The following is a 23033-nucleotide window of genomic DNA, read 5'->3' on the forward strand; positions in this document are numbered from 1 at the left end:
ATTTGGATATGTTGTAGTGCTAGATTGTGTTTGCATACCAAATTTGGGGGTTTTAGCTATAAGTGACCCCGAGATATGTGGCCCCAAAATCGGGTCGCAAAATGTTATTTGGTATTAGAGCAGAGAATAACATTTTGCGACCCGATTTTGGGGCCACATATCTCGGGGTCACTTATAGCTAGAAACCCCAAATTTGGTATGCAAACACAATAGTACTAGCACTACAACATATCCAAATTTGGAGTTTCTAGCATCAAGTGACCCCGAGATACATGGCCCTAAAATCGGGTCACAAAATATTTTCGAATGTGGTTGAAATAATGTCGAATCATGTTGAAATCATTTCGAATCCGGTAGAAATATTTTCGAATTTGGTTGAAATATTTTCGAATGTGGCCGATTTTTCGAATTCGGTAGAAAACTAAACTAAATCCGAAAACGAATTTAAGGAAGTTAACGAATATAACTAAACGAAATTAATGAATTAACGAATTAAAACGAAACTAAACTAAACAAATTTTTTCCTTTTGCACATGTCTACCCACTGACCAGCTTATGACACCTGCCCACTGATCCCCACCATGATTTTCTCACTTGGGTCTATTGGATAACAGCCCCTAGGAATGCTTGTCAATGTTTTTTAGACTGATTATACTGCTACTAGGCTATTCTAATTTTGAGCCCCTTTGCCTCCCCTGAAGAAGTAGACTGTTAGTCTAGGAAACACGTCGAGGAAAACCTATTCTTCAACTTCAGAGATTCCTAAGTCAGATACAGAGACTATGCTCAGGACAGTATAGCTCTGGATGTTATGGATGATATGGAGGCCAGGTAGTTTCGTACTATGGGAAATGTTAGTACCATGTATATGTATGTGGACACGTTTGTTGAATGGCTCAGCCTCATGTCAATAGGTAGTTTTAAGCCAAATAAGAGTAAAATATTATACATTTTGACATACTGTGGTTGATCTTTGATGCCCTATAAACAGTCCCCATTTTTTTTTTCTTACTTTCATTGTCTTAAGATCTAATGGGATGTGGCTACAAGCCAATTTTTCATATAAAGATTTATGAATCCATACAAATTTAATATTAAAAAGATGTTTTAAAAAAAAAACATACTAAAGCCATGTATGGTTATTTTGGTTATTTGTATATTTTTACTTGTCACCCATGATTACGGCATTGAGGTGCTAATTAGTAATAACAAGCTATACAGTTTCCCACAGACTTTCAATGGTGGTCAGTCAAGAATTTTATGTTGTGGACAATGAATAATGATTATTCTTACAAATTTTTCTACAAATATGGAAGTTTGTATGGGCTGAACTTGGTTATCTGTGCCTGTGGAGAGGAAAAGAGGAGCTCTGCAGGCACTGGTTGTCATGGGGTACAGGCAGGAGGCATTGGGGTGGGATAAAAGACAATGGTGACCAGCCAGGGGAATCCATCCCAACCAATCAATTGGGCATTAAAAGTAGGTACAGGCAGGGGGCATTAAGGTGGGGTGGAGGCCAATGGCTACCAGCTTGAGGAATCCATCCCAGACAATGGGTTGGTCACTATGAGTAGGTACAGGTAGGGGGCATTGAGGTGGGATGGAGGCCAATGGCTACCAGCTTGAGGAATCCATCCCATACAATCGATTGGTCACTATGAGTAGGGACAGGCAAGGGGCATTGGGGTGGAATGCAGGACAATAGCAACCAGCCAGGGAAATCTATCCCAAACAATCAATTGTTTCTTAGGAGTAGGGATATACAGGAGGTATTATGGTGGGATGAAGGACAATGGTGACCATCCAGGGTAGTCCATCCCAGCCAGGGGAATCCATCGCAACCAATCAATTGGGCATTATGAGTAGGTACAGGCAGGGGGCTTTGGAGTCGGATGGAGGACAGTGGTGACCAGCCAGGGGAATCCATCAAAGTCAATTGATTGCTCACTATGAGTAGGTACTGGTAGGTGGTATTTGGGGGGAAATGGAGACCAGCCAGGAAAATCCATCTCAGTTAATCAATTGGTCACTATGTGTAGGTACTGGATAGAGGCATTGAGGTGGGATGGAGGACAATGGTGACTAATGGGGACCATCTAATCCCAGCTAATCAGTTGGTCACTATGAGTAGGTACTGGCAGGAGGCTTTGGGGTTGAATGGACGACAATGGCGACCAGCCAGGATATCCATACCAGCCAATCAATTGGTCATTATGAGTAGGTACAGGTAGGAGGCATTGGGGGAAGCCTGCAGACATGCAAACGTTCCCAGATCCAGCCATACTGTATGTTCTGAAATAAATAATCTGATATTCTGCCTGCCTTTATTATCACTTAGGCCGCGTACACACGGGAGGACTGTTCGCCCAACTTTGTCCGTCAAACAGTTTCAGCAAACAGTCCGCTCAAAATTAGCATGGACGGACATGGCCACACACGACGAACGAACAGTTTGCTGAAACCGTGCGTGATGACGTGAACGGCACGTACGACGGGACTAGAAAACGACGTCCTATACACTGCAATGCAAACTTTGGCGTGTAAATCCTTTCTGAGCATGCGCGGAACTTAGTTTGACGAACAAGCCTACACACGAGGGGACTGTTCGCTGAAACAAAGTTTCAGCGGACAGTTTTTCGGAATTTCCGAAAAACCTTGTTCAGCGGACTGTTCGCTGAAACTGTCCGCTGAAAGCCCACACACAAGCAGACTGTCCGCCGAAACACTGTTCAGCGGACAAAGTTGGGCGAACAGTCCCCGCGTGTGTACGCGGCCTAAGACTCCACTTTTTACTTGTCTCATCTTCTATTCAGCACTTTTAGTTTTTTATTTCCCTCATTATTATGATTAGAAACTTCCAGACTTCAATAATTGTAACTGTCGGCTCTAAGACATGTCAACAAGCTCATTAGGGTGCAACTTGTATATCTAATACAAAAATAATGGTTTAAATTATAAAAATAAGCCTGTCTTGTTGGATCAACAGTGACAATGGACTCCCGCTAATTTTCTTTTTACGTCAGTGCAGTTAACCCTTTATAGAGTATCTGAATATGATTTCTATTTTTAGAATAACATAGAGAAAGACCAGGTCCCATTGTGCCCCCTACCTCACATTGTGAGCTATGGTACCCCTCAACTTCCAACAGTCCTTCCTACCTCCCATAGTGACCTACAGTCCTTCAACCTTCCACAGTGCCCCCAGGCCCAATGAGAGTCCTCAGCCCCCACAGTGCCCCATCAACCTCCTACAGTGCTGGCCGGTCTTCCACAGTGCCCCCAGGCCCAATGAGAGTCCTCAGCCCCCACAGTCCCCTATCAACCTCCTACAGTGCTGGCCGGTCTTCCACAGTGCCCCCAGCCTACTGAGGAGCCTCTAGCCCCCTATAGTGCTAGCAAGCTCCAACAGTGTCCCACAGTGCTGCTCCAAAGTCCCCATTCTCCTTGAGAGACCCCCAGGCCCCCCCCCCCCCCGAGACACCAATCCAACACAGATCCCATAGCTCTCTCTAAAAAAAATGTAATGTCCCACTGTTTTATATTTCATTATTTAACTATTTTAACTTATTGGTTTACCACAGTTATTTTTGTATTAAGTTTACAATTTGCACCTCCCAAGAGGCCCTCAATACTCATAAACCTCCCAGGTTGCTTCCAGGTCTACTTCCAGACACTTCATGCCATACAGGGCACCAAATTTGCCACAGAGCCCCCCTAACCCCCTTCAGAGCCCCAATAGCCCCAAAATGACACCCGGCCCAATCCAGAGACACCTATCCCACACAGTTCCTGCAGCCCCCTCCAAAAACATCATACCCCGCAGGGCCACCAAGTCTTCTGTAGAGTCCTCTAACCCCCTCCAGAACCCCTGTTCCCCCACAGTGACACCCATACCTATCCAGAGACACCCAATCCACACAGTTCCATAAGCCCCCTTCCAAAAACGTAATGCACTACAGGGCCACTAAGTCTTCTGCAGAGCACCCTAATCCCCTCCAGAGCCCCAATAGCCCCACATTGACACCTAGCCCCATTCAGAGACACCCATCCCACACAGTTTCCCAGCCTCTCCAAACACTTCATGCCATACAGGGTAACCAAGTCTTCTGCATAGCCCCCTAACCAACTCTTGAACCCCCATTGACACTTGACCCCCATCTGGAGACAACCATCCCACACAGTTCCCAAGCCCCTATAGACACTTCATGTCATACAGGGCCACCGAGTGTGCTGCAGTGCCCCCTAACCCCCTTCAGAGCTCCAATAGCCCCACAGTGACACCCAGCCCCTTCCAGAGACCCATCCCACACAGTTCCCCAGCCCTTCCAGACACTTCATGCCATACAGGGCCATCAAATTTGCTGCAGAGCCCCCTAACCCCCTTCAGAGCCCCAATATCCCCACAATGACACCCAGCCCAATCCAGAGACACCCATCCAACACAGTTTCCCAGCCCCTCCAGACATTCCATGCCATACAGGGCCACGAAACCTGCTGAATAGCCCCCCTATCCCCCTTGAATAGCCCCACAGGGACACCCAGCCCCACCCAGAGACACCCATTCCACACAGTTCCCCCTCCAGACACTTCATGCCATAAAGAACCACCAAGTCTCATGCAGAGCCCCCAATGTCTCTTGAGAACCCCAATATCCACACAGTGACACTCAGCCCCATCCGGAGACACCCATCCCACGCAGTTCCCAAGCCCCTACAGACACTTCATCCCAAAAAGGGCCACCAGGTTTCCTGCAGAGCCCCCTAACCCCCTTCAGAGCCCCAATAGCCCCCAGTGACAGTGGTTTAAAAATCTTGAGATTATAGCTGCCCCGCCTCTCCAGTACCTTCTCAGCCAATAGAAACATGACTGTGTATACTGTGTGATTATATACTGTGTGTGTGTGTGTGTTTGTGTCTACTGTGTGGCCCCATAATTTCTGATTGCCAGGGGGGCCCCATAATCTATTGCCCGGGGGCCCCATCAGTTGTCAGTCCAACCCAACCCAGCCCACAGCCCCACATTAACACCCAATGGGTGTGGGTTGGGTGTCATCCAGAGACACCCATCCCACACAGTTCCCCAGCCCCTACAGACACTCCATGCCATACAGGGCTATCAAGTCTTCTGCAGAGCCCCCTAAACTCCCTTCATTGCCCAATAACCCTGCAGGGACACCTAGACCCATCCAGAGCCTTCCAGCATTCCAATACATATTTTGCATTCACATATTTTTATTGTGTAAGTAAACAGTTTTTTTGTTTTTTTTTCAGTCGGAAGGTTTTGGAAGAATTATGCCCCATACACACGAGCGGACTTTTTTCGACATCAAAGGTCCGATGGAACGATTCCGGCGGACTATTCGATCGTGTGTGTGGGCTGCAGCGGACTTTTGATTTGCAAAAATCCGACGGACTTTAGAAATGGAACATGTTTCAAATTTTTCCGCCGGAACTCCGCCGGATCCAGTTCCTATCGAAAAATCCGCTCGTCTGTATGCTAGTCCGACGGACAAACAGCAACGCGAGGGCAGCTATTGGCTACTGGCCATGAACTTCCTTATTCTAGTCCCGGTCGTACGTCATCACGTTCCAATCCGTCGGACTTTGGTGTGATTGTGTGTGGCCAAGTCCGTTCATTCGGAAAGTCCGTCAGACCTCCGTCGAAAGTCTGTCGGACCTAGTCCCTCGAAAAGTCCGGTCGTGTGTATACGCGGCATAAGTCCTTGGCCCTGGTCTTTATGAGGTTGACTACCCCTGCTCTAGCCAATAATGTATATCAGCCGTGTAATTAGCTATTTGCCCAGAGGAGTTCTTCTTTTCTATAGTCCCAATAATAACTGGAAGGTTATTTTATTTTTCCTAAAAAGCTTTTCCTTTTACATTTGTAGGACCTAAAAACAATATTTTAGTTGGCGTTTCCCTGTAATAACTTTTATTTTACTAAACTTTTCAAAGGCAAACCAGAGATCTGCACAAAGGTATGCGATAGTCTCATAAAAAACAAAAACAAAAAAAAAACACAACAACAAAAAAAAACTTGGCATTGGCATGTACAGTTCATTTTCCATTTTCTAATCTAGAACATGCCTCCCAATCAATTATAGCTCTATCATGGACTTTTCCCACCGGTCTTCCTGCGATCAATCAGCTTGACACGGGCCTTGGCAGACAGTGACAGTATACAAACAACCGCTTTTCCGGAATGCGCAGCTGCTGACTTCTATCTCAGAACCTGCACAGAATATATTTCAGGGGGGGGGAACCTTGTTTATTCATTTTACTTAGGCCCAGATTGAAAAATATAAAACTTCCCTTTCAACGCAAGGCAACGAGGAAGGCCATTGGGGGAGAAGAACGGAGAAGTGACTGATTAAAACGATGGCGGTCATATTTCAGAAAAATAAAAAAATAAATGTAATTCGGCTTTTCATTAAAATCCCATTTCCCTCAGTAATATGTTCTTTTTTTTAAAAGAAAAATGTGTTTTTTGGCAGCACAATATTTTGTTTTCTGTAAGCAGGGGTAAAAACGGCGATTTTGATAAGGTAATAATGGGGAGTGAAGCCGGGCCCGGGTAGAAAGCAAGATATATGTGCGGAGAGGATGTATGGGGAAGCGAGTGAGGTGGATGCTAAGTCCGGGTAATTGAAAGTCAGAATGATGGCAAGGGTTTAACAAGACTTGTCAAAGGGGCATCCATCAAACCAACAGATGTGGGAGAACGCCCGCGCTCCCCATTATTCTGGATGGCGGCAGGTGACTTCCTCTCAAGGTGAGAGAACGCTTGTCATCATGGAAGTTGATCATATTCATTTCTCTTTTTTTTTTTTTTGCGCTCGGCCTGTGATTCTCATCGGGCTTCCACTCTGTGCGGAGTTCGGGTCTGTTGGAGAATCCGAATCTTAACCACTTGCTTACCGGGCACTTAAACCCCCCCCCCCCCCCCTCCTGCCCAGACCAATTTTCAGCTTTCAGCACTGATAAGTGGCATTGATGACACGTGACACTGACAACAGATGGCACGTGACACTGACAGGTGGCACTGATGACAAATGGCACTGATACGTGGCACTGATGACAGATGGCACTAATACGTGGCACTGATGACCGATGGCACTATGTGGCACTGATGACACGTGGCACTGATGACAGATGGCACTTATACGTGGCACTGATGACAGATGGCACTGGGAACAAATGGCACTGACAATAGATGGCACTGGGGGCAGGTGGCACTGGGGGCAGGTAGCACTGGGGTAGATGGCACTGGGGGCAGGTAGCACTGGGGTGGATGGCACTGGGGGCAGGTAGCACTGGGGTGGATGGCACTGGGGCGGATGGCACTGGGGCAGATGGCACTGCTGGGGGAGGATGGCACTTTTTTTTTTTTACTTTTTTTTTTTTTTAACTCGAGGCAGAACGGCTGCCGCTGCAGCCGTTCATCTCTCCCCTCTCACGATGTCTGTGTGATATGAGATCATCTCCCATTGGACGCGCCGATCACGCTGTAAACGGCCGCTGTGATTGGCCGTTTACAGCGATCTGTGTTTGCCTGTCCCCGGGGCATCGCGGAAGAAAACATCAGGACGTCCAGGGACGACCACCCGAACGAACGCGCCTGCTCTACGGCCGTCATTCGGCTATAGGGCGGGCGCGAGGTGGTTAATTACAGCTGGGAGTTTTATTTTTTGCTAAACAAACAAAAAAAGATGCAAAAAAAAAAAAATCATGTTTAATAGTTTGTTATAAAATTTTGCAAACAGGTCATTTTTCTCCTTCATTGAAATGCGCTGATGAGGCTGCACTGATAGGCACTGATAGGCTGCACTGGTGGGCACTAATAGGCACAGTTAAGATGGCACCGATAGGCACAGATAAGATGGCACCGATAGGCACAGATAAGGCAGTACTGATGGGCACAGATAAGGCGGCACTGATGGGCAAAGATGGGCACAGATAAGATGGCACTGATGGGTGGCACTAATGGGCACTGATAGGTACCACTGATAGATGGGACTGATGGGCACTGATAGGTGGCACTGCTGGGCACTGATGGGCGGCACTGATGGGCACTGGGAGATGACACTGATGGGCATGGATATGTGGCACTGAGGTGCAGCACTGTTTGTTGAGGCAGATTGTGGGCACTGATAGGTGGCACTGTGGGCACTGATGGGTGGCACTATGGGCACTAATGGGTGGCACTATGGGCACTAATGGGTGGCACTGATGGGTGGCACTTTTTCCTATACTTGGGTGGCACTGGCAGGGGGCAGGTGGGCACTGATGAGCTGGCCCCAGCTCGCTGTGATTGGGACTGAAGTCCCTCTCACGGCCGCCGGTGATCGGCTTTTTTTTTCTCCTCGCGCTATCAGCGCGAGGAGAAAAATAGCCGATTACCGGCTCTGTTGTGATCACATGATCAGCTGTCATTGGCTGACAGCTGATCATGTGGTAAGGGGTCGGGATCGATCCCTTGCTCCGATCTGTGATCAGGCGAGTCTCATAGACTCGCTGATCACAGAGCGCGCCGCAAAGCATCCGTCATTCGGCTATAGCGCAGATCTCAATTTTATTCTGAGCATGCGTGGCACTTTGTGCGTCGGAATTCTATACACACGAACGGAAAAAGTCAGATCAGATTTTGTTGTCGGAAAATTTTAGGTCCTGCTCTCAAATTTTTTCCGGCAGAAATTCCGACGGAAAAAGCCCGCTAGAGCCCAGACACGATCGGATTTTCCGACAACATAATCAGACTTTTCCCGTTGGAATTTCCGACCGTGTGTACGGGGCATCAGAGTTTATTCCAAAGGGAAAAGTGGTCATGTGTACAGAGCATTATTCTACACAATTTTTTTATTGTGCATTAAAAAAATAAAACAAATAAAATTAGACATGCTATCTGCCAATAGAACTTAATCAAAAAGTGCATTCTATGCATCCAAACATATAGAAAATATAACAAATCAAATCATTATTATGCAACCAAAAAATAAAAAAAAAGCCTCATGCATGTGTCCTGCTTCTTAATATAGGGGAGTCAACAATGCCAAGAGTTGGTGAAAGCAGGGGTCTGTCATCTGAAGATAATTCCAAAAATCATCCAGATTATTCTCCTGGAGCTCCCGCAGCAAAGGCATATGACATAATTGGTCATGATTAATAAAGCAACCAATTTTTGGTCCAAGAAATCCTCCTCCTCCTGTTCCTGGACTGGACTTGGGTCAAAGCAATAACTCCAAGGCCAATAATAAATAACACGTTATCTCCTGTGATTCTGCAACATGGCTGATTGACGAACGGCCGTTCAGAACAAAACTGAAAAGCGTGAAATGAAAAGCGAGAAATGAAAAGTGGGAATCAACATCCACCAAACTTCTACTAACACAAAATTAGCAGAAGGAGCCCAAAGGGTGGCGTTAAAAAGCTGAAAAAACACGTAGTACCTCACTATGTTCGTGTTTGTTGGCCGACAGTTCCTTGCCGTTTTTGTGCAAGACAAAATCCAGGCACACGCCGTCGGACAAAAGTCCGAGGTTTTGTCTGCGGAAAGTCCGATCGTGTGTATGAGGCTTTACAAACAGATTCAACTTGAGAACAAACTTACAGAACCCGATCTTGTTTATAACCCGGGGGACCGGCTGTATTTAGTTAGTTAGTTATTATTTCTGATTTTTGAATTTTCGGATTTTCATTCTTTCCAATTTTTGGATTTTGGGATTGTTCGAATTTTCGGATTTTCATATTTTTGAATTGCTACAAATTATCGAAATAACGAATACCGCATCTAAACGAATAGAACGTAACGAATTTGAATTTTTTCTGAAGTTACGAATTTCGATCATAACTCATGACCAAAAAAAAAAAAAAAAACGAATGAAATGAAAGTGAATGAATTTTTCGGCAGTGCACATGTCTACTATACACCTGCACCCACACACCTACTTCACAAAGAGAAGCTTCACTACATTTATTGAGGAAAATGAGTGCACAGTCTATTTGCCTTTAGTAAATCAACCCCAGTGAACGATCGTTACCTCTAACTATGATTATAGGGTATTTTCTCAAAAATATTGTTTTGGGTTTTGGAAAGGGGTGGGCTGTCAGACAGGGTCTGTCTGTACGGGGCCCCATAATTTCTAACATTAGGTTATGACTAAGGCCTTATGGGCTGAAACACGTCAACTGACTTAATCTGCGTTTTGTTCACTGTGGCTACTCAATAAAAGTAAGAAATTTTAAGAGCAACAACCGGAGTGTGGATCATTTTTTCCACATTTCTAACAATAGCCCTGTGTGCAGTTATTATCCTTCTTTTCCGCTCATGATCGATCATTACCGCTAACAATGATTTTAGGGTATTTTCTCGAAAATATTGTTTTGGGTTTTGGAAGGGAGGAGGGCTCGCAGACGGGGTTCTGTCTGTATGGGGCCCCATGATTTCTAACATTAGGTTATGACTAAGGCCTTATGGGCTGAAACAGGTCAACTGACTTAATTTGCATTTTGCTCACTGTGGCTACTCAATAAAAGTAAGAAATTTTAAGAGCAACAACCGGAGTGTGGATAATTTTTTCCACATTTCTAACAATAGCCCTGTGTACAGTTATTATCCTTCTTTTCCGCTCATGATCGATCATTACCGCTAACAATGATTTTAGGGTATTTTCTCAAAAATATTGTTTTGGGTTTTGGAAGGGAGGAGGGCTCGCAGACGGGTGTCTGTATGGGGCCCCATGATTTCTAACATTAGGTTATGACTAAGGCCTTATGGGCTGAAACACGTCAACTGACTTAATCTGCGTTTTGTTCACTGTGGCTACTCAATAAAAGTAAGAAATTTTAAGAGCAACAACCGGAGTGTGGATCATTTTTTCCACATTTCTAACAATAGCCCTGTGTGCAGTTATTATCCTTCTTTTCCGCTCATGATCGATCATTACCGCTAACAATGATTTTAGGGTATTTTCTCAAAAATATTGTTTTGGGTTTTGGAAGGGAGGAGGGCTCGCAGACGGGGGTCTGTCTGTATGGGGACCCATGATTTCTAACATTAGGTTATGACTAAGGCCTTATGGGCTGAAACACGTCAACTGACTTAATCTGCGTTTTGTTCATCGTGGCTACTCAATAAAAGTAAGAAATTTTAAGAGCAACAAACGGAGTGCGCATAATTTTTTCCACATTTCTAACATTAGCTCTGTGTACAGTCATTATCCTTCTTTTCCGCTCATGAGTCACCGGCAGTGTCTCCGCGGTGTAGCACCTTCTCGCCGACATTATCCTCCGAAAACGTATTTTGAAACAACGTGGGCGGAATATTTTACTTCTCATAGACTTGTGTTTTTAGGAAACGTCTGCTTTTTATTTCTATCAACCCCGCAGAATTTATAAATGTTCTCTTCAGATTTTTGTTATATTTAATGGCAGACAGGAAACTGTTGGGGACGTTCCACCCTTCCAGCGACCTAATAACTAATCAGTGATTTCTCACTTTAGCGCTATTTAATTTATGGAAATTTTGTAACTTCTTGGGGTTCCTTGAGTTCTCAATGCAGGTTTTTTGTTTTTTTCTTTTTATTGCGTTGTCTGAGTTGTTCAGTACAGTAGAACCTTCATAGTTAGTAAGGTTGAATAAAGACACCAGTCCATCCAGTTCAACCTGAGTGAGTGTCTACAATTGTCCCCATCCCTGTACAATGCACACTCACATTGGTTCCTACCCTCAAGGAGCCCACAATCCAAGGTCCCCATTCATATACTAGGGTCAATTTTGGACAGAAGCCAATTAACCTACCTGCATGTCTTTGGTTTGTGGGAGGAAACCGGAGTACCCGGAGGAAACCCACGCAGGCACAGGGAGAACATGCAAACTCCAGGCAGGTAGTGTCATGGTTGGGATTCGAACCAGTGACCCTTCTTACTGCTAGGTAAGAGTGCTAACCACTACACCACTGTGATGCCCCAAACCTTGTATTATGAGCATAATCCGTTCCAGGAGAATGCTTGTAATCCAAAGCACTCGCATATCAAAGCGAGTTTCCCCATAGAAGTCAATGGAAACAAAGGTAATTTGTTCCGCATTGACTTCTATTGCATGCAATACCACTTGTGGCCAGAGCTGGGGGGGGGGCGCCGACGAGCCTCGGAAATACTCGGGGACAGCTCGGCTGAACTCAGAAAGCCTCGGAAAGGCTTGGAAACACTCGGGAACGGATTATTTCTGAACGTCTCCGAGCTGTTCCGAGTGTCACCGGCGCCCTCGCACCTCGGTCCAAATGCGGTACGGCACACCCCATTACCTTGAATTCTGCTCGTGTTGCGAGGCAGCACTCGCAAACCGAGTCAGAATAATAAAAAAAAAAAAGTTGCTCGTCTTTCAAAACGCTCATTTACCACATTACTTGTTAACCAAGGTTCCTTTGTACCGGGGGTTAGGCATGAGCTCATCTCCCAGCGCACCCGAGCTCATCCCTGCTGAGAACTATGAACCTATTATTAGGCACGAATGAGGAGAGGAAATATATTGCGCTAACCTTAGAAAGAGAAAAAAATAATAGTAATAATAAAGCACCTACACACGAATGTGACCAAATTCATACAAACAGAAAAACTACAATGTAGCGCTGAAAACAAGGACCACACCCATCCGTCTGCCACTGTAGATCCTTTACGTAGATCCTATCCTCGGACCCACCAGGGAATCTGGATCCAGGTCTGTAGTACCGCAGAAGCTCCGATCCTTCTCTCCAGGAGTCACAAGATGGAGGGGCAAAGAAAGGGCAATTCCCACCAGTAGTGAGGCAATGTGTAGAGCCAGACTCGTAGTAAAAAAATCATATAAAAAAAATAGAAAAGAAAAACGGCTTCCCATAGTGTAGGTTTGAAAGAATATAAACTGACTGTTTATTGGCATAAAACCAGCATAAACAAAAACAGAAAATTAAATATAAAAACGTGATCATGTATTAAAAAGCAATACAGGGAACGAGATAACCTACGCCCCTACGCGTTTCGTCCCAAAGGACTTCAACAGGGGGCATGTTATAGATACTACGTTTCAAATGATCTGTTTATGGTGTCACATATATATGATATAAACCCTGCAGGACGTTTATTATTATGTGATTATATGCATGTTTACGTGTCACTTTTTGTTTTTATATACATTGTCTGATATAATATTTTCATTTTAATAAATGTTTAGTATTTATGGATATATATAATGCACTTGGCACTTTTTTTAAATTGCACTTACTATGCATAGGCTCTGTAGGGCATTTATTTATTTTAAAATTATCACTATTTCACACGGAAATAATTAGTTTTTTTCTGGATACCATCATTTATGGAATCACGCTCATTTATTAGGTGAAGGTATTTGATTCAATGTTATTTTGAACTCATTCACTTTATTTTTGTCACTGATTATGCATATTTATCATATTAAGCATTTTTGCACTTTCTTGATTATACCTATTTTTGTAGGCCCCCTAGGTGATGGCGTTGGATGTGGCCACACTTCACATTCTGTTTAATATTTGGCCTTTTTATACAGCCTAAGTCATAGTCGACTCTGTAGTGTGTTTATTAATTTTTATTCCCTAGATTGTACCAGCTATATTTCTTGATCACGACGATACCCAGCTTACAGTTTATCGAAGAAGCACTTGGTTTCATGCCTGTAATCTAGGCTTAGACACCCCTGTAGTGCTTTTACTAATATATTTTTTTTCAATAGCTTATATTTTTTGAATTGATTTTCTTTGTGTGGTTTAAAGCGAGAGTCCGCCGTTTTTTTTTTTTTTTTTTTTAAAGCCAGCAGCTACAAATACTGCAGCTGCTGACTTTTAAAATAATGACACTTACCCACCCAGCGCGCGCCCGCGATGTCGGCACCCGAAGCCGATCTCTCGATCGTCTCTCGGGTGCTGCCGCCGCCATCTTGGGTATGGGAATCAGTAAGTGGAGCCTTTCGGCTTCATTTCCCGGGTTCCCTACTGCGCATTGCGCGAGTCGCGCTGCGCAATAAGGACGGTCCCCGCTGTCTCTGGGATCCGTGTGTTTCCCAGCAGGCAGCGGGGGGGACCTTCGGAAAGGGGGCGTAGATTCTGCGGAAAGGGGCGTAGATTCTGCGGAAAGGGGCGTGGCTTCTGCAGAATCTACGCCGGAAGTGGGTGCAGATACCTGTACTGTACAGGTACCTGCATCCCCCTCCCCCCTGAAAGGTGCCAATTGTGGCGCCGGAGGGGGGGGAGGGTTCCAATGAGCGGAAGGTCCACTTTAGGGTGGACCTCCGCTTTAATTTCAATTTTAGTCCAGTTCCATCTTTTTGTTCTCACATTTCCACCTTTGTTATTCAGTTGGTATCCTATACAACTGTATTTTCACTCCACATGTGAATAGGACGGATAACCTAACAGTAAATTCAGTAATATTATAGTCATCCTTATAATAATATTAAAAGATTATATATCCTCTTACTTTAAATTATCTCATTTATGAAGAAGGAAGATCGGGATTTAACCCCTTTTCGACTAGTGTGCGATATTGGAACAGCGCGACACCAACTACCCCTCTGTTATAACTAATTGGATACGGTTTGATCCACTCCGGTGCACGCAGCAGTCCCACGGTCCATTACCTAATAGAGGCAGCGCAGGAATGACTACTCTATCACCTTCTGATGTGATGTCACAAGGGGCGGTGCCATCGGGGTGACATAACCGGGTGGCCACACCCCTTGCCTATATAAGAATTGTAAAAAAAAAAAAGTTTTTTTGAATCTCGTTTGCTTCTAGCCAGTCTGAAAATAAAGTATGAGATCAGCAAGATGATGCTGTGTGTGTGCTACTGCTAAAATCTCAGGTTCTTTCCATTTTTTTTTTTCTATAATCATGTTTCTTACAGCAACTCTGACACACCATGAAATGAATTTACTAAAACTGCAGGATTTGTAAAAAAAAAAAAAAAAACGACTTTGCCCTATTTTGTGTTAAGTGAAAATACAGAGTGACATCCTTTGTGTCTGCATTGTGTTTCCTCTCAGGGGTGGATGACACCTATCAGCACGGCCGTGGGGTTGCATTAGCTGACTTCAATCGGGATGGAAAGGTGGATATTGTGTATGGAAACTGGAATGGACCTCACCGCCTGTTCCTACAGACCAGCACAAACGGGAAAGTTCGATTCCGGGTAAGAAAGAATTCATGAAGAAATATCTGCCTTTACCAAAAAAAAAATACTGTTTATTTGACATGTCGACGCTGTAAAATGAACGTACAATTCTAACCTTGGCCTACAAAGGTTCACACCGATCAGCCATAACATTCCGACCAAGTGAATAACATTGATTATCTCGTTACAATGACATCTGAATGTGGGTGGGATATATAAGGCAGCAAGTGAGCATGTTGTGCCTATATGTTGATGTTTTGAAAGCATTAAAAAAAAAGGGGGGCAAGTGTAAGGATTTGAGGGATTTTGACAAGGACCAAATTGTTATGTCTAGACGACTGGGTCAGAGCAACTCCAAACCTGCAGCTCTTGTGGGATGTTCAGAGTCGGCATTGGTCGGGACTGACCAAAAGTAGTACAAGCAAGGAGAACCGGTGACAGGATCATGGGCAGCCAAGGCTCATTGATGGAGGTGGGGAGGGAAGGTTCATTGATGGAGATGGGAAGGGAAGGCTCATTGATGGAGGTGGGGAGGGAAGGCTCATTGATAGAGGTGGGGAGGGAAGGCTCATTGATGGAGGTGGGGAGGGAAGGCTCATTGGTGGAGGTGGGGAGGGCAGGCTCATTGATGGAGGTGGGGAGGGCAGGCTCATTGATGGAGGTGGGGAGGGAAGGCTCATTGATGGAGGTGGGGAGGGAAGGCTCATTGATGGAGGTGGGGAAGATGGCTCATTGATGGAGGTGGGGAGGGAAGGCTCATCGATGGAGGTGGGGAGGGATTAAGAAAGAGGAGGAATTGGTAGGTGTATAGTGAAAAGACCTGGTCTGTCCAATCCAATATTGAACAATAGAAACAAAAACCTAGTGCTCAATGCATGGTATACCCCTTGTGGATCTTTAATAGGCAGACCAGGTAGTAAAAGTAGTAATTTTTATTTCATTTTAAAATCAATAAAAATTGAGAATAGTATATGACATCATGTAAAAACAAGATACATACCGTATATACTCGAGTATATGTCGACCCGAATATAAGCAGAGGTACCTAATTTTACCACCAAAAAATGGAAAAACGTATTGACTCGAGTATAAGCCTAGGGTGAGAAATTCAGCAGCTACTGTGGAAAAGAGGGTCAACAATGCCCATCTTCACTGTGCCCATCTGCTTGCCTCACTGTGCCAACTGCAAGCCTCACTGTGCCATCTCACTGTGTCCATCTGCAGCCTCACTGTGCCATCTCACTGTGTCCATCTGCAGCCTCACTGTGCCATCTCACTGTGTCCATCTGCAGCCTCACTGTGCCATCTCACTGTGTCCATCTGCAGCCTCACTGTGCCATCTCACTGTGTCCATCTGCAGCCTCCCTGTGCCATCCATCTCACTGTGTCCATCTGCAGCCTCACCGTGCCATCTCACTGCGTCCATCTGCAGCCTCACTGTGCCTCACTGTGCCATCCATCTCACTGTGTCCATCTGCAGCCTCGCTGCGTGTTTCAACATCCACACATCACCCTGCTTCCATTTCAAGCACACTTTCTCCAGTCAATGAACAGTCTCTTGCTTGTTTTTGTTGTTTTTATTAAAGGATTAAACTTGGATGGGGGAAAGGGACATGGGATGCCCAAATGATGAATCTTTTCTTAGTGGAAATAAATGTAGTTGGATCTAAATTGACAGTCTCTCCTGCGTCACATCTCCTCCAGGCTCCAGCACACTACTTGAGATCACTTGATTTCCTCCACTGTCCAAATCTAGATTCCTGTCACCATTAGCACATGGCCAGGCCTCACTCTGAATAAGTCCTAACGTTTTCCTAGTAGCCACTTGCAGGTGGGGGTCTGCAGTCCCCTCTGTGGTAGCAACCATTTTAGGTGAAAAGGATAGTTGTGCTAACTGATACTTGGTGGACTACTGATCCCAGCAAGTCCGGTGCAGATCCTGCCAACCCTCCTGACTGCAGTGTTGTTCACTTCAACAACACCACATTCTCTCCCTCTGGCTCCACATCCAATCCTGGCATGTCTCTCCCAGAGCTTCTCACTGTGCTTCTCAAACACCGACCCCGGCATTGAGCCCTCCTGAATGACTTGCCGGCAGTGCTCCCAACTGCCCTCCTCCGGTTCCAGGACACCTCTCAATGACCGTGTAGAGAGAGGCTTCCTCCCAGCTCCCCAGCTCCAGGCCCTGAAGTCACCCCCCCCCCCCCCAGAAAGAGGGTCCCTCAAGGGCCGCCACAGCCTAACACGCCATCATCTCAGTTCTACCACCCGACAACTCCTCCCCCAGCAGGCTGACCATGGATATATATAGGGGGCCTGCCCCCTGCCAATCCTTGTTGGGGATTGGTCAGGGCTCCTAAATACACCCCATGTCACTCCAGCATTCTGCCCTGCCTTGTTTCCAGAACCTTCTCACTGGAAAAAAAAGAAGGTGCCAGAGAGCTGAAGAACATGTCATTCACCTGCTGCTACACTATACCCCTCCCCTGCCCCCAGATCAAAAACAAACGGGCCTAGCTCACAGCTAGTCTTGCCTAAATGTACCTGAACTGGCAGTACACACAAAAACATTACTCTAGCACCTACCTACCTAAGGTAGAGGGTGCTACAAAGGTTATAAAGTGGAACCTTGGTTAACGAGTAACGCTGTTAACGAGCATTTTGAAAGGCGAGCAACTTTTTTTTTTTAATCCTGACTCGGTTTGTGAGTGACGTCTCGCAAAATAAGCATAATTCAAGCTAATGGGGTGTGCAGTACTGCATTTGGCCAGGGGTGCGGGGGCGCCGGGGGCGCCGGTGACACTCGGAACGGTTGGAAGCAGTTTGGAAATACTCGGAATCACTCGGAAATACTCGGAGACACTCAAAAATACTCAGTTCTTGAGTGTTTCCGAGCCTTTCCGAGGGGTTCAGAGTTCAGCCAAGCTGTCTCTGAGTATTTCCGAGGCTCTCTGGCGCCCCCACCCACCTCTGGCCACATGCAGTATTGCATGCAATAGAAGTCAATGCGGAATGAATTATCTTAGTTTCCATTGACTTCTATGGGGAAACTTGATTTGATATGCCAGTGCTTTGGATTACAAGCATTCTCCTGGAATGGATTATGCTCCTAATCCAAGGTTCCACTGTATAGCTGTACTTACACAAAATGCATATACAAATGTGTCCAGAGGATAAAATGCTTATTGGTCCCACAGAAGGTGCATATGTATGTATTATTTTTTTTTATATATACTTTAAAGATCAAAAGATTTTTTTTATTTTTTCTGCAACAGAGGTACAGTATTGGTATATTGGAACATAGGGGGAGCTGGAATTTAGAAAAAAAAAAAAGAAAGGTGAACTTAGCCATTAAGTTTATGTGGCTGCGTGGCAGCGGTGTGGAGTGAAAAAAGTAGGCCATGCACAGCACGATGTGACGCAGTATACCGTATCGCAACCCGCTGTGATGAATGAAGATAAATGAAATGTTACTTTGTGACATTTTGGTATAGAAAAATAAAAGTAAACCGCGTGATGCGTCATTTACGACGCAACGGCATCGCTCCCTTCACAGTGCAGACCAGCAGCCGCGGTGTGAATGTGCTCTAAACCACGCCCGTTCATACATTAGGCACACTGCGATGTGTTACAGTGCCATTCATTGTATATGCCACACAAATGCACCGACGCAACGCCCTGCAACTTGCACTGTAGAACGACACAAAATACAAACATCTCTCTGCATTATAAATCATGCTCATGCTTTTTTATGTGCTGCTTAAAATTATATTAAAGTGGAGGGCCACCCTGAAAAAAAAAAAAATATTAAAAATTACAAAAAAATCAAAAAAAAAAAAAAAAAATGAAAAAAACATTTTTTTTTTACTTACCAGAAGTGCCTGTTGCTAGGCACATAATCCTAATCTTCCTCTTCCTCCTCCGCGGAGATCTTCTTTCTTCTCTCCTCCGTGCGGCGTCTTCTGGGTAATGGGTCGCGCTGTGTTCTGGGAACTGTGTGTTCCAGAACACAGCGCGTCCCATTCACAAAGCGCTGAGCGACTCGCGCATGCGGAGTGGGAAACGGGCAGTGAAGCCGTACGGCTCCACTGCCTGTTTCCCTTACAAGGAATGGCGGCGCCGGGACCCGAGAGCCGAGGGACGGGTCGGCCTCGGGCGGCTGACATCGTGGGCGCCCTGGACAGGTAAGTGGGCTGATTAAGTCAGCAGCTGCAGTGTTTGCAGCTGCTGACTTTTTTTTTTTTTTTTTTTTTTTTTAAACGGCCCTCCTCTTTAAATGTTTTTTGGCTTTTTGTTTTAACCACTTGAAGACCAGGCCTTTTCTGGCACTTTTTGTTTGCAAGTTTAAATCAGTATTTTTTGCTAGAAAATTACTTATAAACCCCAAACATTTTATATATATATATATATATATATATATATAGATATATATATATATCTATATATATATATCTATATATATATATATATATATATATATATATATATATATATATATATATATATATATATATATATATATATTTATTTATATATATATTTATATATATATTTATTTATTTATATATATATATATATATATATGTATATATATATATATAAATTATATATATACCCTTGATTGTCGGTGTTGGCTGCAATATAAGCCCTACCTCCCAAATAAGCCCTTCTTTGTTTCCCCAAAAATAAGCCCTACTCTGAAAATAAGATCTACAAGGACTTTTAAGTGGAGGGCCACCCTGAAAAAAAAATACATAAAAAATGAGAAAAAAATCCAAAAATGCCTGTTGCTAGGCACATCATCCTAATCTGCCTCTTCCTCCTCCGCGGAGATCTTCTTTCTTCTCTCCTCCATGCGGCGTCTTCTGGGTAATGGGTCGCGCTGTGTTCTGGGAACTGTGTGTCCCAGAACACAGCGCGCCCCATTCACAAAGCGCTGTGCGACTCGCGCATGCGCAGTAGGAAACGGGCAGTGAAGCCGCAAGGCTCCGCTGCCTGTTTCCCTTAGCCAAAATGGCGGTGCCGGGACCCGAAACCGAGGGACGGGTCAGCCTCGGGCGGCTGACATCGCGGGCGCCCTGGACAGGTAAGTGTGCTTATTAAAAGTCAGCAGCTACAGTGTTTGCAGCTGCTGGCTTTACATTTTTTTTTTTTAAACCGGCCCTCCTCTTTAACTAGGGCTTATATTGCAGCCATCACCAACAATCACGCTAGGTCTTATTTTCGGGGAAACAGGGTATATATATATATATATATATATATATATATATATATATATATATATATATATATATATATACATATACACATATATATACATACATACATACATACATACATACATACATATGTATATATATATATATATATATATACATATACACATATATATACATACATATATATATACACATATATATATATATATATATACACACTCTACATATATGAACTACATTTCTCAAGATGCTCATGCACTCTGCACTCTGCATGACTGCCCAAATACCAGTTAACCACCGCGTGCCCGCCACGTACAGCGTGACCACGTGACCACGCCAGTGAGTCCTGTGGACTCTATGTCCGCCTGGGGGCCTGCGATCGCGCCCGGGAGCCGCAGAACTGGGAAGATGCCTATGTAAACAAGGCATTTCCCTGTTCTGCCACGTGACATGACAGAGATCTACTGCTCCCCGTCATCCGGAGAGGCGATCTGTGTCATGTCCTAGGTAGCCCACCCCCCCCCCCCCGCAGTTAGAATCACTCCCTAGGACACACTTAACCCCTTCATCGACCCCTAGTGTTTAACCCCCTTCCCTGCCAGTGTCATTTATACAGTAATCAGTGCATTTTTATAGCTGTATAAATGACAATGGTCCAAAAATAGTGTCAAAAGTGCCCGATGTGTCCGCCATAATGTCGCAGTCCTGATAAAAATTGCAGCTCGCCATTACTAAAAAAAATAATAATAAAAAATGCCATAAAACTATCCTCTATTTTGTAGACGCTATAACTTTTGCGCAAACCAATCAATAATCGCTTATTGCGGTTTTTTTTTACCAGAAATATGTAGAAAAATACGTATCGGCCTAAACTGAGGGAAAAAAAATGTATATATATTTTTTGGGGGATATTTATTATAGCAAAAAGTAAAAAAATATTTTTTCCAAAATTGTCGCTCTTTATTTTTTTGTTTATAGCGCAAAAAAAAAAAAATAAAGACCGTAGAGGTGATCAAATACCACCAAAAGAAAGCTCTATTTGTGGGGGAGAAAAGGACGTCAGTTTTGTTCGGGTGCAACGTCGCACGACCGCGCAATTGTCAGTTAAAGCCACTGCAGTGGCGGATCGCAAAAAGCGATCTGGTCAGGAAGGGGGTAAAATCTGAAGTGGTTAAAGTAGCGCAGTGCTGAATAGCAAAACAGAAAAAGGGGGGGGGGTAAAACCTTCCGGGCGTGGGGGGGGGGGGGGGCAAGTGGTTAAACACACATGTTACTGCAACCACAGTTTATTGGATCTGTCATCATATATTTGTAATATTTGTAACAAACCTGCTGAGTGATGTAATAATGTAGCATTGTGTGGATATTTATGCTGCTGTGTGATCAGAGGTTACACTGTAGCCGTTTTATTTCCTTTGTAGCAGATCATTGCGGATTTTAATAAAAACAGATCCTGGCTTTAATGATATGCACATACATTATGGGATGGCATTTGGTGTCTATCTTGTATTTAATCCATGATTAACCAAAGCATCAAATCCATGTTAGTTCCGGGGGAGGGGGGTTAATTCAATCTTGAACAGGTACGCGTTTTTTGATTTACATCTGTTGCGGCGAAATCCGGAATTATGATGTCCTAGTTATCGCAATAAGCCGTCCACAAAGCGGCTCGGCGGTCTGTTAAATTAATAATAATTAAATAATAATATAATTATTAATAATATAATTAATAATAATTAATAAGAATTGCCCCCCCTTATACGTTGTAAAGCGCTGCGTAAACTGTTGGCGCTATATAAATCGTGTATGATAATAATAATAATAATAATAATAATAATTTAGTTAATAATTTAATTTATATATTATAATTTAGTTTAGTTGAGCGATCGTTTGCTTTTTACTGGTTAAATTCACCCTCAAAAAATGTTCCTGGAAATAAAGCGGTTATATAGATATATAGTGAAACGCGCCCAAATACAGTTCGCTGATTTCAGTAAATAAAGATCACAGAAGAATCGTCGCTGGTCACCCTCCTCCTCCTCCTCCTCCTCCTCCTCTTTTTTTTCTTTACTGATTTACAGTGCGGAGTTCTTTCTTATGCAAAACCATTGTAAAATGCGTGTGTGTGTGGGGGGAGGGGGGGGGGCTTTGGAAAGGAAAACATGTAGAATTACGATAAAGGAAATGTTCTTTTTTTTTTTTTTTTTTTTTTTTTTTCCATATATATTGAAAGGGATTTATCATGACACTTCAGGTTTAACCCTTTCATGACTAAGCCTATTTCGGACATTTGGTGTTTACAAGTTAAAATCCCTATTCTTTGCTCGAAAATTACTTAGAGCCCCCAAACATTATATATATATATATATATATATATATATATATATATATATATATATATATATATATATTATTATTATTATTATTATTATTATTATTCAGGATTTATATAGCGCCAACAGTTTGCGTAGCGCTTTACAATATGAGGGCAGACAGTACACTTACAATACAAATCAATACAGGAGGGATCAGAAGGCCCAGCTCATTAGAGCTTATATATATATATATATATATATATAATATATATATATATATATATATATATATATATATATATATATATATATATATATATATA

At 43.8% G+C, this 23033-nt stretch overlaps 1 protein-coding gene across 3 annotated transcripts in view; it reads left to right on the plus strand.

Annotated features, from left to right (window-relative positions):
• The window catches only part of CRTAC1 (cartilage acidic protein 1), a 1115778-nt gene that overhangs the window by 856641 nt on the left and 236104 nt on the right, over positions 1-23033 (plus strand). For all 3 annotated transcript variants that reach the window (XM_077455715.1, XM_077455716.1, XM_077455717.1), the window contains exon 7: positions 15049-15194. In XM_077455715.1, the coding sequence (XP_077311841.1) occupies positions 15049-15194 (146 nt within the window). The remainder of the gene's footprint in view (positions 1-15048; positions 15195-23033) is intronic.

The sequence above is a fragment of the Lithobates pipiens genome, unplaced genomic scaffold (assembly GCF_037356315.1).
Source record: "Lithobates pipiens isolate NorthernLeopardFrog02 unplaced genomic scaffold, aLitPip1_a1.2 Scaffold_25, whole genome shotgun sequence".
In the NCBI taxonomy this organism is placed as follows: Eukaryota; Metazoa; Chordata; class Amphibia; order Anura; family Ranidae; genus Lithobates; species Lithobates pipiens.